This window comes from Sphaerodactylus townsendi, linkage group LG05 (assembly GCF_021028975.2).
Source record: "Sphaerodactylus townsendi isolate TG3544 linkage group LG05, MPM_Stown_v2.3, whole genome shotgun sequence".
NCBI classification, from domain to species: Eukaryota; Metazoa; Chordata; class Lepidosauria; order Squamata; family Sphaerodactylidae; genus Sphaerodactylus; species Sphaerodactylus townsendi.
In genome coordinates this window covers 110,518,581-110,535,701 of record NC_059429.1, presented here as the reverse complement: position 1 = coordinate 110,535,701, position 17,121 = coordinate 110,518,581, and the positions used below count along the sequence as shown (strand labels likewise).

At 46.3% G+C, this 17,121-nt stretch overlaps 1 protein-coding gene across 3 annotated transcripts in view; it reads left to right on the top strand.

Moving 5' to 3' along the window:
* The first annotated feature begins 3,765 nt into the window (after positions 1–3,765).
* The window catches only part of PABPC1L (poly(A) binding protein cytoplasmic 1 like), a 33,819-nt gene continuing 20,463 nt past the window's right edge, over positions 3,766–17,121 (top strand). For 2 of the 3 annotated variants that reach the window (XM_048497020.1, XM_048497018.1), the window contains exons 1-5: positions 6,744–7,017; positions 8,521–8,714; positions 10,169–10,284; positions 12,022–12,161; positions 14,738–14,832. In XM_048497020.1, coding sequence (XP_048352977.1) covers positions 6,825–7,017; positions 8,521–8,714; positions 10,169–10,284; positions 12,022–12,161; positions 14,738–14,832 — 738 coding nt within the window. In that variant the 5' untranslated portion in view covers positions 6,744–6,824. Of the gene's footprint in view, positions 3,885–6,743; positions 7,018–8,520; positions 8,715–10,168; positions 10,285–12,021; positions 12,162–14,737; positions 14,833–17,121 lie in introns of those variants that run through there. The other variant, XM_048497019.1, reaches the window with a different exon arrangement.

Genomic DNA, 17,121 nt, shown 5'->3' with positions numbered 1-17,121 from the left:
TTGATCTTGAAAGCTGATTTATATTGGGAAAAGGTTGTGAGTTAGTGATAAATCAAACATCGGAATGTGCCCATTTGTGTAAAAGTGCATAAAATCTCCCTGCAGAAAAGGAGAATGAGCTTTATATATGCTGGACAATTATTTTATCAATAGAAATCCCTCTCCCACAAAAAATACGTTATATATGCTGCTCATAAAGGACTTGAAATTTCCAGGGTAGTGCCAAGTGAAATCAATTGGTGTTGGCACGTGCTGAAGGTAGTAGTGCTATGTTTTAGTGGACCACTGTCTGCTTCATGGCATGATCTGATTTGTACTCCGCTTTTCCTGGACTGTCATTCCAGAAGGGGGGACTGAATGTTTCAGTTTTTCCTTAGGAAGAAAAGCAGCATGGTGGGAAGGCCAGGATGAATTCTTCACCCTGCTATCTAGTTCAGTTGAAGTAGCAAATGAAGGCCAACCCTCCAACGTGAATTATAAAGTGTTGATTACATTGATTTGCTTTGTAATCCCTCTTAACTTCCACTGAGAAAGGTGAACTATACATAAAGTAATACTATCCAGAAGAAATGTGAACTTGTGATTTGGTTAGCTGTGTAAACTGGTCTGCAACCATTCTACACTTCACTCTGTGTCAGAGGCGGCTACAAGGAAGAGGGAACGAAAACTGGCGAGCATAAGGTAGCTTGTGCTGTGTGAAAACCAGGATTGGCAGTAGATGCTCAGATGCACCTTTTCAGTTCAAGGACTAAACCTGCAGGAAAATAGTGCACGCTTTTTCCCCATGAATTGTTTACGATGCATCTTGCCACCAAATGCTACATCTTTTTCTTTTAATTCTCCACGTTTTCCCCCGTTTGGTTTTTCCTTCATTTTTCCTGAATTTTCCCAAGCACTTTTACTAGTGTTTTCTTTTTAAAAATTCCCTAACTAGTTTCACTTGAGTATGTGATAATGTTGAAAAGGTCTTTATTTCAATGCCCCACCAACACCTGGCCTTTATCCACGTCCCAGTGTAGTTGTCCAACCTCCCATTCAGCTTTTTCTCCTCATCATTTCTCCTTATTTTCAAAGGGATTTTAAAAAATTGCGTTAGGGGTGTGGCATAAGGGTACCTACACAGTGTAGGTTGCTTATATCAGCTTTGTCAAGGTGAAGATGTCAGGGGTCCATGGTTAGGATAAAGTGACATTGATAACAGAAGTATCTTTTGCAGGAGAAAAAGGACAAGGGACTGCCACAGTAAGGATGTTGCAGCTTCCCCTTGTCAGCTTCCTTTTGCAAAAGCAATTTCCATTGTCAAATTCCTAACTGGGGACACATTTCATCTTCTCCTGAACATGATACTGCTCATTTGAGTGGAAACTAACAAAACTGATACAAGTGACCTGGCTTAGGTCTGTGTCCTTACGTTCAGATGTGTAATGTTATAAAATGGCTCCTGGGGCAAGCCTTGGGCACCGTACCCCCTCCCAGAGCTGTGCCCCACTTCAAACTGTCTGCTAGTCCCAACTACTCTCAAGTTGCCTGCCCAGCTGCTTTCTTGCTCACCTGCCCCACCTACTCTCAAGTCCAGGGACCTTTTCTCTCCTTTCAGGGAAAGGAGATCCAGAAGTCCTGTTTCTGTCCCTCAGGCCTGGCCACACCACACACCCTCCTGTTGCTGAACGGGCAGGCTGCCTGGCTGGAGGACTGCGGGAGAGCTGGTTCAGGCAGGGAAGGGAGCCTGGAGCCTTGGCGCATATCCACTGGCTCCAGGAGACCGTGGCACACCCGAAAGAGGCTGTAGAAACCCCCCAACCTTGCTGTGGTGCTGGGAAGTGCTCAGGGAGGAGGGGCGAGCAAGTGGGGCAGGGCAGGTGAGCAGAGCAAGTGGCAGCAGACAGATGGCCAAATGCACCCCCATGTGACCCAGGTGAGTGATGCCTCATGCCCTCCCCAGGTACACCATTGCTTATAACTAATGTGATAGAGAAAAAATCATTTTGAAAATTGAGGATGACGTGGAGGAGAAAATGGCTGAAGAGGAGGGTTATTGTGTCATGGATGACATCCTGAAGAGATACAACAAGGAGAACAGAATGATTTTCACAGAACACTTTTCCAAGACACAAGGTTTGACCGCTGGGAAAATCTGTGGTAAGCTGTGCTTGCGGAAGAGGCCTAGGTTTACCATGAACAAGCTTCAAGGAATTACTCATTCCTCAGCAGAACAAAATTCTTCTTCTTGGATTAAGTTGCTTAGAGTTCTTAGGCTAAACTAGATGTCCACAAAGGGAACCATGACTGCATTTCCAGGTTCTTTAAGAAGTGCTAATAGTAGCTGGGGGGAAAGACCCCACACCATTTTTGCAGTGCTGCAAGGAGCAGGATTCATCTATTCCAGCATGCCATTTTTCCAGTTTGGATTATCCCCTTCCTGAGGTGGTCTTCTACAGGTGAAGATAAGCGTGAGTAAAGGCTGAAAGGTTCCCCAGCGAAACAAATGGTGTTGCCAACAGGCTTGGAAAAACTATTATCTCAGTTTACTAGAAGATTAATGCGTTAAAACAGGCAGCTGATGTTTTCCATAGCCTGGAGGTGAACATCACCAGATAAATTGCATTCTATTAAGCCTCTCTTAAAGGAACAGATATTGTCAGATCTTAGTTTCAGTGCCACAGAGAGAAACACATCTTACCGTGACATATCTCTTGGGATGCCAGCCATAGGCGCAGGAGAAACATTAGAAGCAAAAACTACTAGATCATAGCCACACAGCCCAGAAAGCCCACAACAACCCGCTGATTCCAGCTGTGAAAGCCTTCGACAGTAAAGTTTTCAGTCTTTCCTTCCTTACATTCTTCGAATTAAAGGAAAGTAATGCTATTCTTTCTTTGCATTTTTACAGGTGATAGTCCAATAAAAAAATTCAACATGGAATTGTACATTTCTACAACATAACATTTAAACTACAAATATTTCAGATCACATATTTGTTGCAACTGGCACATAAAACCAACATGAGAGTTTTTTAAACAAAAGTTTACTAAACAGAACGATACTTTTGAGGAGGAGAAAAGGAGTGTGGCCGTTCTTGAGAGACTGTCGCCCACATTGGCAAGCAATTGCCTGCAACTCCGGTTCTTTGTTCCCTTCATTACTCATATGTGAAGCTTCCTCCCCATCTTTTTTTGCTCCGTTTTGCAAAGAAGAGGTGGATAGAGGGGCTCTCCACTTGGCAGCATTGTGGGAAAGACCCTATGCTGGACTAATACTCCTCCCCATACCCCTGGGGAAATATGCATACAGAATCTGTGTCCAGGCTTTGTCCTGACATTCCACTATTCTGCAGGAGTATGGTGTTCCTAATATTGGTAGGGATGCTTTCCTACTCTGGGTTCCCAGGGGGCATACTAGACATACTCCTTTGTTTTTACGCAGTGTTCCATGGTATGAGTTGTGGAACTATTCTGCAAAGCCAAACTGAAGGCAAAGGTGCTAGATGTGAACAAGATTAAGTCGATGTGAACAAGATTAAGTCAAAATGGATCTACAAGGTCATAGCTACAGATTGAACCAGTGTGCACATGGGGGGAGGGGGGATGGACTTCACAAGGCAAATCTCTCTTCACAAAATGGAAGAACATCACAAAACATAACTCTTCCTTTGCCCTGCTACAGGCTTCTTTATCCTTCAGGTTGCCAACCTTCCAGTAGGGTCTGGAGCCCTTCCAGCATTTCAACTAGTCTCCAGGCTACAGAGATCAGCTCCTTTGGAGGAAATGGCATCTTTGGAGGGTGGATTGTGTGGTATATCATAAAGTCTGGGAGACACGGAGGTCCTAAACTGACATTAAACCCTTGCTGAGGTTCCTCCCCTCTCCAAACTTCATTGTCTTCAGGTACTGCCTCCAGATTTTGAGGAACATCCCAAAGTGGATATTTGGTAGACAAGTCTACAAAAGCTGTTTATGAGGGTTGGGGGACCCCAGGAATCAAATGGGATGTGGTATGACATGTTTTAGTGAAGAAGGGAGAAATTAAAAGAAACTGAGATCCACCTAGACCAGTGGTGGCGAACCTTTGGCACTCCAGATGTTATGGACTACAATTCCCATCAGCCCCTGCCAGCACTGCCAATTGGCCATGCTGGCAGGGGCTGATGGGAATTGTAGTCCATAACATCTGGAGTGCCAAAGGTTCGCCACCACGGACCTAGACTAAACCCTTGTTTCTTTTGCAGAAAAATTTGTGCCAGTGGGTCAGCTGAAAGCCCTGTGCAGCACTTGTAAAATCTGGCTCCCAGAGATCAGATTTTTTTAAAAAAATGTCAGAGTTTAACATGTACATAATTTGGGCACACGCCATCTCCTAGAGTACATACTGAGGAAACAGGTACCTCACATATTTACCATATTCTGCTTTGGAAATACATGCCCAAGACTTAATATAAACCAATCTAATAACCAGAAACTATTTTTAGGGCCAAATGTAAAACAGTCCTGAAGTATAGCCTTGCCCATGAGCTTTTTCAGTATAGTTTGCATGGGTTTGAAAGTGAAAGTCACGGTAACCAAGATTTGAATCCAATCACCTCTGTCTTTAAAACCTAACTGCTCAAAGTAACTCTAGGGGTAAGCTCATTGCTTACCTATAACTTATGTTCCACAGAATGTTGAGTGGTTCAGAATAAACTTGCTTGTACTTTACCTGTGTGGGAGAGACAATTCATCACACCAGCTACTGGCCTTGAGCCTTTCCTTCTTTTTAGGTCTCAGAAAAAGAGTAGTTGACTGCTCTTATCTTCACCCTGTAAATTATCCTTGGGAGAAACAAGCCAAGATGTTGAAAATAGAGCTGGAGGACATACTGAGTTTGAGCAAATGGAGGTGGCTACAGGAAGTGGACTGACACACCTGTTGGTCTGCCAGAGGAAGGGGTGGGGCTTGGCACTCTGAGTGCTTCTTCCATATTAAGGAGCATTTACTTTGGAGGCAAGCTTGGGCTGCTGTTCTTTCCTAGAGCCACATGTGAGTGTCTAGCAGAGTGAAGATGCTGGCTGGTGGAGAGGGTGGGGGTTGAGATGTTCTCATTATGTTTGTAGCTTAACATTAAGCATAGTGCTCACAAGACAGTGGCACTAGCTTTAATGGGACTTACTTTTGAGAAAGTGTGTAGTCCTCCATTCTTAAGGAGAGAGGCCCTGCTGGCTGGTTGAAAGCTCCTACAGTGGTCTACTTAAAAGGAGTAGTTTTTTTTCCTTTTTTGTTTCTTCTTTCTTTCCTTCTCACCCACACATTTTGCTAGACAGCTTCCCCTTTGCACTGTCAACATATCCTGGTCTTAATTGGGATGGTGTCTTCCTTCATTTCAAACAAAGGTGTGCTTTCATAAAATAAGATGTTACTGGTGGTGGGGCCAAAGCGCCATTACTCCTCCATGAGCCTGTTATTAGTGAAGCTTAGGAATGACAAAAGCTGTGTGTCACACACATATAGCTACCTATATACTGGGTGTTCAGCCTTGCACAGTACCACCTCCTGCCTGCCACCACCCTAACTGAGTACCAGGGGGCTGTGTGGGTCCTCAGGCAGAGAAAGGCCTTTTCTAACAGCTTCTCCCATAGATCTTTGAACCACAGATGAACCACAGTTTGAACCCCAGACCTTCTACACAGCTCTTCCTCAGTGTTACCCCTCCCCAAATTTTCTGCCTTCTATTGAAGTGGAGCAGAGAGGAGATGTGTGTGAGTTGGTTTATGTGAGGATTTGGTGATACAAATCTTCAGAGACTTTATCAGAAGTTCTCTCTGGGTTAATTAACCTGTCAGAGGAAGACTTCAAGCAATGAGAGCTGCTCTTGACAAATTGTCTTTCCTCTGGAAGCAAAGTGCAACTAAGAAATGTTTTTATGGCTTCCTTCAACTGCAAAAGAGCTGGTGAAGTGATGTGCTCTTGGGGGAAGGTAATTCCAGAGCTTGAAAATCAAATTACAGGAACTAGAAGAGCTTCTGTATCAGTTTGCTCTGTAAATTAGGATATATATTTTAATTGTAATTCTGGTGTGATGTTGGATACTGTATTAAAGTGCAAAGTTGATATTGTTCAGCTAAGTAAACAAAGGGTTTGAGTTGATGTAAGACAGCTTGATAAATTTATATTATGATACAGATGGCTTTAAAAATCTTTTGAGACAAGAAGAAAATAAATTCTTTGCCTTTTTGTATAAACATTAATACGTTTACTCAGTGCTGGTCCGCTGTAAATTCTAAAGTCTGTGAACATCACAAGCTGGATGACTGTTCAGGAGCCGAAGATATACTGGGGATGCTTGAAATTTCTCTTTTCTTGCTGATTCATACATTGAGAGTGTGTGAGTCAGCTCTTATGTGATATAGTACTATGAAAAGTGTAATTAGAATTTATTTTGTTTAAGTCTTGAGTCAGTCTGTCAAGAGAGCTGAGGGAGCAATTGCTTTCCATTATTTTTTAAAATATGGATATCCTACTTTCCTCCCTAATTGGGATTCAGAGAAGCTGACATTAGTTAGGGTCTGTGTGTGTGACTGGCACAGGGTCACACACCACGCCTGGAAATTCGAACCAACATTCCCAGTTACTAGTCCAACACTCTAACCACTACACCCTGTTCAGCTTGATTGTTGCTCCATTAATGCTAGCTGGGTGTTTTTCATTGCACATCATTGGCAACTGCAGGGCAAGGAAGCCATGTGTGATTCCAACACTTTTTTTTCAAGGGGGGAGGGGGTGTATTTCAAAGTTGTATTTCATGGAAGTAACCAGGCTTTGCTTCATTTCCAAAGTTAAGCTGCATGATTGACCATGAATGCTAGTGGCCCTGGATATCCCTTAGCCTCTCTCTATGTGGGCGATTTACATCCAGATGTGACTGAAGCCATGTTGTATGAGAAATTCTCACCTGCGGGCCCAATCATGTCCATCAGAGTTTGTCGAGATGTTGCCACACGCCGATCTCTGGGTTATGCGTACATAAACTTTCAGCAGCCTGCGGATGGTAAGTTAGATCTTGCATCTCGAATATGATGCTGATTACATAGTCATGGGCAGAGGGGTAGCAAGGGGGGAAAGCGCCTGGTGCATCAGTGTGTCCCCCACCCCGGAACGCCCCTGCCACATTCCCACAGGGGTGCGCTCCTGGTGCGTCATACCCCCCGTTCCCGTGGAGCTACACCTCTGGTTTTGGGCATTTTCTGAGATGATGTAGATTCCTTGGGGGGGGGGGACATTTCAGTAGATAAACATGCCGTTGATAGTAATTGTGTCGTCCTAAGGGCACTGCAGGTTTATTCTAAATTCCAAATTGCTAGCTCTTACAATTACTTGGAATGGAAAAGGTCACATGCTGGTTTACTGGCTGATTTCTGATATCTGTGAGATAATTATTAATGCCACACCAATGTGAAAGTAAGCTTTAACCTGCATGCTCAACAAAACGTTGCGATTAAGGCTAGCCATTGTAAATGCCATGCAGTATCTTTGTCTTCACCACCAAACCTTACTTCTATTTTATAAATGGATGACCAATCAGTAGTTTCTTTATAGATGATCTATCTCATGATTCAGGAACTTTTTAATTGAAGAGCCAAACTACGTCAAAATTCAGAGCTAGAGATCTGCAAACAGACAGTATAATTGTCGAAGGCTTTCACAGCCAGATTCAACTGGTTGTTACGGCCTTTCCGGGCTGTGTGACCATGGTCTGGTAGATCTTGTTCCTAATGTTTCACCTACATCTGTGGCTGGCATCTTCAGAGGTGTATCACAGTGTGTGAAGTTGCCAGCCACAGATGCAGGCAAAATGTTAGGAACAAGATCTACCAGACCACGGCCACACAGCCCAGAAAGCCCACAACAACCAGACAGTATAATTGCCTGAAATAACTGAAAATGTACAACTAGACATTTCTGATAATTGACAGTAAGGCTTCAGCAGCCCAAAAGCTGGCTTTTGAAGTCAGGAAGTGGCACACATGAGGTTTCAAAGTGTAATATACCCAGGAATACCCTGTGTTATTAATATAATGCACTGGCATAAAATTTATGCATGGTTTGCAGTTGGATTATGACAACTGTTCATTGTCACTCCCATGTCTGTGGAGCATCTCTAAGAAGTCCTTTAGTCCCATAAAATATCTTCTGCCATTCCCTTCAAATCTGGTGGATTCTAACATTCCACCTACTCCTTCAATAAACCTTAGGTTATAAGTGTGCATTTTCTCTCTCTCTTTTTTTTTTGAGGGCTATATTGGGTTCTATATTGGGTATAAACCCCAATTGACTCTGGACTCATATATTGCTTGAGCTATCTGAACCCACAGCTTCCAGATCCCAGATTTGATTGTAATAAATCTCTCCTGTTATTGTAAAAGCTGTAGAAAGCTGGGTATGCACATGCACATTTTTGAAAATATAGGTGCTAGATCATATGTTAGTTTCGTCTTTGCTTCCAGTTTTGTGTTCTTCCTGTGTGCAAATTAATATGCTTACTTCCTGCCAGCTGAGCGGGCCTTGGACACCATGAACTTTGAAGTGATAAAAGGCCGGCCAATTCGCATCATGTGGTCCCAGCGAGACCCAGGACTCAGGAAATCTGGAGTTGGGAACATCTTCATCAAGAATCTGGATGATTCCATTGATAACAAAGCCCTGTATGATACATTCTCGGCCTTTGGGAATATTCTTTCTTGCAAGGTATGTGTGCTGGCAGCAGAAGGGTAACAGGTTTGTGTTGCTCTAACATGTTACCAGTATGGTATTTTTGGTAGCCTAAAAATGTGGGGACCTGACTCTTGCATCGCTTTGTAACACTTGGTGAATGGCAATATGAAAAGTCAACTGATAGGATTTACTTAAGACAGATACCCAATTATTACCTTTCAGCTGAGCAACAGACATTAGTGATTGATCCTAATCAGAGTTACACCTTTCAAAGCTGGATTTAGAAGCGTATAACTGTGCTTAGGATTGCATGATTGCTCTCCTCGGCATCTTTTCTTGAGAAGGGGAGGCGTGAAAGGAGACTTGTGAAGGCTTCTGCAACAGCAGTGTGAAGCAGTTCTTCAGACTGCCATGCAAGGTCTCCTCCACTCTAGCCAGGCACTCAGCCCATCACTGCAGTAGAATACTTTGGCTCAGGGGTGGATTGGCCATTTAACTTGCTGGGATATTTCCCAGTGGATCTCTGGTAGCCAGGAGCCACCTGGTATCAGCTGACCAATCATGCTTTCCTGCTATCATCCTGCTATGAGGAAGCAACAGGTGAGCTGGTGACCATTGTTTGTGCTGCTGAGCTCAGTGACCTGTAACACTATAAGGGGCTTTTAATGTGGCTTGCTTCTGGGGCTAGTTCCACCTCCCAGTTCACTCCTGCTTTGACTCTAGGGTTCATTCTTCTGAACTGGAGAGAGCTCCTGCCATTCTTTCAATTCAACAGGATTTTGGCCATCCTGTGCAGTCCTAGTTTTAAGGTTACATGTCCTTGGCTCTGTAAGTATTTAACAAGTGAGCAATGAAAATGTGAGGGATAAGAGGAACCAGGCACTGAACCATTTTATGTCCAAGTGCCTTGGAAATAAGAGTCAGTATGGTGCAGAGCAGTAGACTCTAATCTGGAGAACTAGGTTTGATTCTGCATTCTTCCACATGAAGCCTGCTAGGTAACCTTGGGCTAGTTACAGTTCCCTCAAAACCCTCTGACTTCACCCCACCAACATGGTGTAGTAGTTAAGATAAACTCTAATCTGGAAAACCAGGTTTGATTCTCCACTCCTCTACAGGAGGGGTGGACTCTTATCTGATGAACTGGACTTGTTTTCCTCCTCCTCCCCATGAAGCCTGCTGTATGACATTGGGCTAGTCACAGTTGTCTTTGAACTTTCTCAGCCCCACCCACTTCACAAGACATTTGTTGTGAGGAGAGGAAGGGAAAGAGTTTGTCAGCCACTTTGAGACTCCTTACAGTTGAGAAAAACTGAGTATAAATCCAAACTCTTCTTCTACCTCACAAGGTGCCTGTTGTGAGCAGAGGGATGGAATGCGATTGTAAGGTGCATTGAGACTCCTCATGGTAGACAAAAAGCAGTGTGTAAAAACATATTCATTTTCTTTCTTTCCCCTTTCCCCTTCTTGCTCCTCTATGTCAACAGGTAGTTTGTGATGAGAATGGGTCCCGTGGTTACGGCTTTGTCCATTTTGAGACCCATGAGGCGGCAAACAGAGCAATTGAAACAATGAATGGGATGCTACTGAATGATCGCAAGGTGTAAGTGGTGACCTGGGCTGAGACCAGTGGCGTTGCGCCCACGAGTTGGGGGTGGGGGCCAACGCCCTGGGCGGAGCAGTGGCAGAGGCGTGGCTGGACAGTTGAGGGGGCATGATGGGGACATTCCGGGGCAGATTAGGGTTAGGGGACATAGTTTCCCCTTGCTCTGCCTCTGACTGAGACTGCAGAAAGTTAGCTTCTGTAGGGTACTCAAAACCTATGAAGAGTGAGTGGAAGGTGCTCTTGGATGCAGAATGTTTGCCTCCCATAGTGACCCCTTCTGATCCATAAAATGAAGACACCTGTGTGCATAGGACATGTGTAGACAAAAATCCATGCAACATAGGAGGTTGCAGCAAGGAGGAGAAAGACCACGAACTTGACCCTGTCTGCCTCTTGCACTAATGGAAACACCCTGGCAGATCAGCTCAGAGAGAGGCAGTTTTACTCGCTGCCTCCCTTCATTGCAGCTCCCCTACCCAGCAAAACTTTTGTGTCCCCTTCAACTTCCTTCCCAGAGCCTCAAAATCCCTTCTGATGTCCCGAAAGCAGGTCTGAGCCAGTATGAATTCATAGAGAGTATGACTATAGCAATTTAAATATGGCTGAGATTCACATGGCCTAGGCATCGAGGGGAGTGAGTGAGAATGGGTATATATTGTTGGGACCTGGGTGACCTGCTAAGAAATCCAGTTAGTGAGATACATTTGAGAGGAAAATTTCTTTCTTGACTCTTAAATTGGCTTCTGAGTTGGGAAATGGGGAAAGGGCATGGCTTATAAGGTTGTACTGGACCTAAGGAAATAATACTTTGGCTTTGTGCTTAGGAGTACATTCAGTTTTACCTCAGTCTCTTAATTTGTTAAATTCTGATGAACATAAACAATTTATTCTTACTGGTTCTGGTGGGTTTTCCGGGCTGTGTGGCTGTGGTCTGGCGGATCTTGTTCCTAATGTTTCGCCTGCATCAGTGGCTGACATCTTCAGAGGTGTATCACAGAGGGAAGTCTGTTACATGCTGTGTCAGGCGAAACGTTAGGAACAAGATCCACCAGACCACAGCCACACAGCCCGGAAAACCCACCAGAACCAGTTGAATCCTGCTGTGAAAGCCTTCGACAGTACAATTTATTCTTAAGCTAAAATGCAGAATACTCTAAGGACTTATTTTCATTCACTCTTTTGACTGATGCATGAGAAAGGAAGCTCTGTGGTACTCTGATCATGGGGACAGATCCAATCGGTACTGGGGACTCCTCTAGTCCTTGTGTAGCTTTCAGGGATGTTCAGCAATTCAGCACACCTGGAACTCCCCCCTTACCAAACCTGCAGCTGGGCTACAGTTGAATCAGAGTCCTTTAATCTCAAAAGTCTTGGTACTCTGCTGCCTTAAAGGGGATAAGTTTGGTCAGCTAGAATCCATTTTGCCTGGTTGATGCTTTATTAGGCATCTGGATCCCTGAGCTTGAAAATCTGTAGAAGTACCTTTATATCTCTCAGAAGCTCAACAAACACCTGGCTTCCCATAGTGCCCTTGTGCCTTGTCGAGAGGCAATTTGCCGCTTGTGATTCCTGCACAACATCACTTGAAATACTTGAAAACCTCTTCGCTGTTTAGCTACAAGCAGCACAGGCATCTTGTTTGTGTTGAGTCGGCCTCATGATTCTGCTTGAGCCTGCTTGGAGCTCATCACAGTGACAAAGGAATTGAAAACAGGACTTGCTTGCTCTTCGAAGGTTTGTTGGTCATTTTAAATCTCGACGGGAACGTGAGGCAGAACTCGGAGCCCGAGTAATGGAATTCACCAATGTCTACATCAAGAATTTTGGAGACGACATGGATGATGGCAGGCTGCAGGAAATGTTTTCAAAATTTGGTAAGTACATCTTTTAAAGTTGTGGGCAGAGTGCTTAAGTATAACACAGTGCCAGCAAGAACATCTAAAGGGAATTCCCTTGGACTTGAGAATAGCTATTCAGCATCAAATTAGGGTTGCCAGCCCCTAAGTGGTGTCTGGAGATCTCATGAGAACATAAGAAAGAGCCTGCTGGATCAGACCAGAGTCCATCTAGTCCAGTACTCTGCTACTCGCAGTGGCCCACCAGATGCCTTTGGGAGCTCACATGCAGGATGTGAAAGCAATGGCCTTCTGCTGCTGCTGCTCCTGAGCACCTGGTCTGCTAAGGCATTTGCAATTCAGATCAAGGAGATCTCCCAGAATTACAATCAATCTCCAGATGACAGAGGGCGTTTTCGCAAACACTTTTTGTTCCAGAATAAAAGCGAACCGCATTGATTCCTTGCCTTTTTAATGTAGTTTCGTCGCTCGATGGCATTCGCACATGGCCCTGTAGTCACGCATCTTCCGCTTGCTTCGCAACTCCCGTGTTTTTGCATCCCTCAGGAATGCGGTGCAAACGACGAATCTGATAGGCTGGCGCGCAGTCCTGGGGCGGTCCGGGGGTGGGCTAAACGTTCCTTGCGTCACCCGTGGGGGCGTTGCCTCGTTGTCACGTGAGAACGTGACGTGGGCGGGTGAAAACCCTGATTGGCCGCCGTTAGCTCGATACATCTCGCGTTGATTGAGACGTGATCTCGTCTCCATTTTATATCGTAGCCTCGAGTTCTCGCGTTACCAAGGAACCGAGGTATTGCTACCTGGTTAGGAGGTTTCCCTCACCAGTTGTGCCCCGCTTTGGCTACAGAACTGCTTTGTGGGCATAATATCAGATGGAAAGCCATCAGGTCGCCATGCCTCCTGACACAGAGGAGACAGAGCTGCTTCTTCTGGTTGTGTTTCTGGCCCGAGACTTCACCCCGGACGGGTCAACCATCAGAGATCCTGAGCGTTCCCCCCCCCCCGCATCCCTTACCTTCTCTGCGGGGGGGAGAAGGGGAGGGGCACGAGATTCACATTCTTATTTTAACGCCACGATCTTTTGGCTTGGGTAGAATAAAGGTTGCTCCGTGGCATATGTCATCCCTCCAACTCTCCTACCCCTCCCCCCCCGGTAAAAAACCAAAGTTAGCAAAATGTCAGGCATGGCAAGATTGATTCAGCCAAGATGCAATTATCATTTAAAAAGTGCTTGATTGAGGTGCCTGATGTTGGGTGATCTCGTTTAGCCTGCAGAGGGGCAAGGGGAAGAGGAGCGCCGCCGCCGCCGCCTCTTCCCTGCTCTGCTGCTCCGAGCTGGGCTCTCTGTTTGTTTTATTAAAACGCTTTCGGGATGTGATTCCGCCCCCTTTTTGCAGAGTGAAACTGATCATTTCTCCAGCTCGGCAGGAGAGAGTCATTCGTTTGGGATTGTGGGAGGGAGAGAGAGAGAAAGAGAAAAGAAGAAGGAGAGGAGGAGGAGGAGGAGGGAGGACAAGAAGGAAGAGCAGCTTCGCCGGGCGTGGAGTTTTGAAGCCTCCTCTCCCTGCCTCTCTTCCCCTCCCTGCCTCCGATCCGCGATGTTACAAAGCCTGTGAGCTGTTCTTTTCCCCTTCGCCTCCTGTCACTTCCTTCCTGGCCGCTTGCAGGACGAGTCCGCTCGCTTACTTTTATTCCGACCAGGCGCTTTCGCCTTCTGCCCGCTCTTCCGCACACCCCTCATTGGATTGATTGTCAAGGTTGTGCTTGTGTGCGGTTCCTGGAGGCTGCATGTTGAGCCAGGTGGTGAACATCTTACAAGGCTGGAAGAACTAAAGGCTCTCCCCACCCCTGTCCCCCAACCCTCCTCACTGCGTGTGTCTCTTTCTCTCTCTTGTTGGGTCGAGCTGCAAGGCTTACACGACCGAACGGGACGAGGGGGGGAAGTCGAGTGAGATGCAAAAGGAACAAAGGAATGTGCGCGCGCAGCAAGAACGCCCCGTCGCACTCCCATTGGATAGATCAAATCTCGTCACACGGTGGGCGTAAACCCTCGCTGCCGCCTGATCCACTTTCGCTCCACTTTTGTTTCGCAACTAGGCACCAAATTCTGGGGGGAAACTGCGTTTTCCAAGAAAGTTGCACAAGTATCGAGCGACAGGAAAAATGCGGAACAACGGCTGGAATGTGGCACAAAAAGGGGGTCGGGACACATTTCGGCTTAAGTGTGTGCAAACAGATGTGTGATACGGCGACGACCTCACATGCCAGATCTGCAACATACAGTGTGTGCGAAAACGCCCAGAGATCAATTCCCTTGGAGAAAAAGTCTGCCTTGGAAGGCTGACTTTATGGCATTATATCCCAAAGCCCCCCTCCCCCAAAATCTCCAGAGGTTTTCCAACCTAGAGCTGGCACTCTAAGATCATTGAATCCTTTTGGCTAGCCAGGTACCTCATGGAAGCCAGCAGGGCTTGAAGGCAACATTGTTTTCATGGCTACAAAATGATCTCTGTGAAACTTGTAGAAACTTTCTTTGTGGGCTCAGTACTCCTTTGCTGGTTGTCATACTGACTTGAGGCTTGTTTTATTTCCAGGAAGGACCCTGAGTGTCAAAGTCATGATGGACAACATAGGCCGCTCAAAAGGTTTTGGATTTGTCAACTTTGAAAAACATGAAGACGCCCAGAAGGCAGGATGGTTTTTACTTTTTTTTTAAAAAAATGGTCCTTTTGTGATTTTCTCTCCTTGGCCTTTTATCAGGAAAAAAAAAAGAAACTCGGTTTAGGTAGTTAGTATGAATGAGAGGTTAATAAGTTTTGGCACCAGTGCCTTTTCATAGGCAAAAATGCTGTTGATGACATTTATTTACAGTAGGTATTTTTAGGCCCCTTCCGCACAGGCAGAATAATGCTCTTTCAATCCACTTCCAATGCACTTTGCAGCTGGATTTGACTGTCGGAATAGCAAAATCAGCTTGCAAACAATTACGAAAGTGGATTGAAAGTGCATTATTCTGCATGTGCGGAAGGGGCCTAAAAATACCTACTGTAAATAACTACTACTACTTTTTCTTTGCTGATGACTCAAAGGCTGATTATAGATGGGGCTCCAGGAGGCTGCGGGCGCATGCTGGAAGCTGAAGTGTGTCAGGGCAAGATTTCTTGTCCTGAAATCCTTGCTCCCTGCTTCGTGCCAAGGGAGGAAGCACATTGGGGCAAGGTGTCTTGACCTGATGTACTTCCTTTTGGCCTGCTGGAGCTTCTTGCTTTCCCTGCAGAAAGTGAGAGTACTTCTAGTGCTACTTTTTGTGCTAGAGTGGCACAAGAGCTGGCTGTGGGCAATCAGCCAAAGAATCTTTAAAGAAAACCCCAAAAAGCATAATTTAGACCAGAGATCTGCACCTGTGGCTCTCCAAATGTCCATGGACTACAATTCCCATCAGCCCCTGCCAGCATAGCCAATTGGGCTGATGGGAATTGTAGTCCATGAACATCTGGAGAGCCACAGGTTGCAGACCCCTGATTTAGACAAATGACAACAAAAAATTTACAATATGCTTTCCTGGTCTTTGGGTGGTCTGAAATTCACTGGGCTATGGGGTTGTGAGCCATGGGCCTAGAGCCCTTTGGCCTGAGCGAAAGGCTCATGCATCTGTCCATGCCTAGATTTAAATTCCTGCAGCAGTGGAGGAGCAGAAATTCAGCCCACAGAGTCAGGAAAAAATCCTTGCCTATTCTTGAAGTGTAGGAGAGATTCAGTGGCATGGTGTAGTGGTGAGTGTGTTGGACTAGGATCTGGGAGATCCAGGTTCGATTCCCAGTTGGCTGTGGATGCTCAATGGGTGACCTTGGGCCAATCTTTCTCTCAGCCTAGTGCTGTGGGGGCGAACCTTTGGCACTCCAGATGTTATGGACTACAATTCCCATCAGCCCCTGCCAGCATGGCCAATTGGTCATGCTGGCAGGGGCTGATGGGAATTGTAGTCCATAACATCTGAAGTGCTAAAGGTTTGCCACCACTGGCCTAGTGTATTTTCCAGGAGGGTGGTTGTAAGGATAAAGTGGAGGTGATAAGAATGATAATGTAAGCTGCTTTGGGTCGAACTTGGAAAGAGAAGTGAAGTAAAAGCAAACCACAGCAAACCTGTGGTGACAGGTGAAAGCTTTATTATCAAGTAAAGTCCCTATTGAGTCCTGTTTTATTAGTATTATTGCAGTGGGAATAGTATTAATATATTTTAATAGTATTATTGCAGTGGGAAGGTGAGCAAAAAGAACTCTGATCCCCTGAAGCATAGGAGTTTTACATGGCAGCAAAGCTGTCACCACTGAAGGCCGGGGGTGGGGAGGGGCTTGACGGCAGACGGCCCCACCCCCTGAGCAGTGGCGCATCTACCTAGGGACAAGGGGTACCCCTTGTCCCTGGGCGCCACTCTTCTGGTCATGTGGCCCCCCACGTGACCAGGAAGTCCTGCTGCCTCGTCATTTTCGCGTTCCTCAACCTATCCATGTCAGTTGAGGCACGCAAAAACGACGAGGTAGCAGGACTTCCTGCTGCCTCCAAGCACCCTCAACGCCCCCCGGACTCTCCCCTCCCTTCCTCCCCCGGCTGGGCTCCCAGCCGGGGGTGGGGCTTGTGGAGGCAGCAGGAAGCCCCACCCCCGGCCTCAGTGCTTATAAAAGCAGGTCTCCGAGGCCGGGACTGCAGTCTCCTCTGGCCTGCCCGGAGGGGAGGTCAGAAAAGACTGCCGGCTGGGAGCCCAGCCAGCAGGGGGAGGGGAGGTGGGCACCCTAGACCTTGCCCATGTCCATGGTGACATGGGCGGGGTCAAGGTCAGTGGGGGGTGGAGCCTGGGGGCATCAGGGGGCAGAGCCGGGGTGGTGGTGGGGCAGAGCCTGGGGGGGCATCCTGGAGACAATTTGTCTCCGGGTGCCATTTACCCATGGTGTGCCTCTGCGCCACGCTCCTGAGTGTGGGG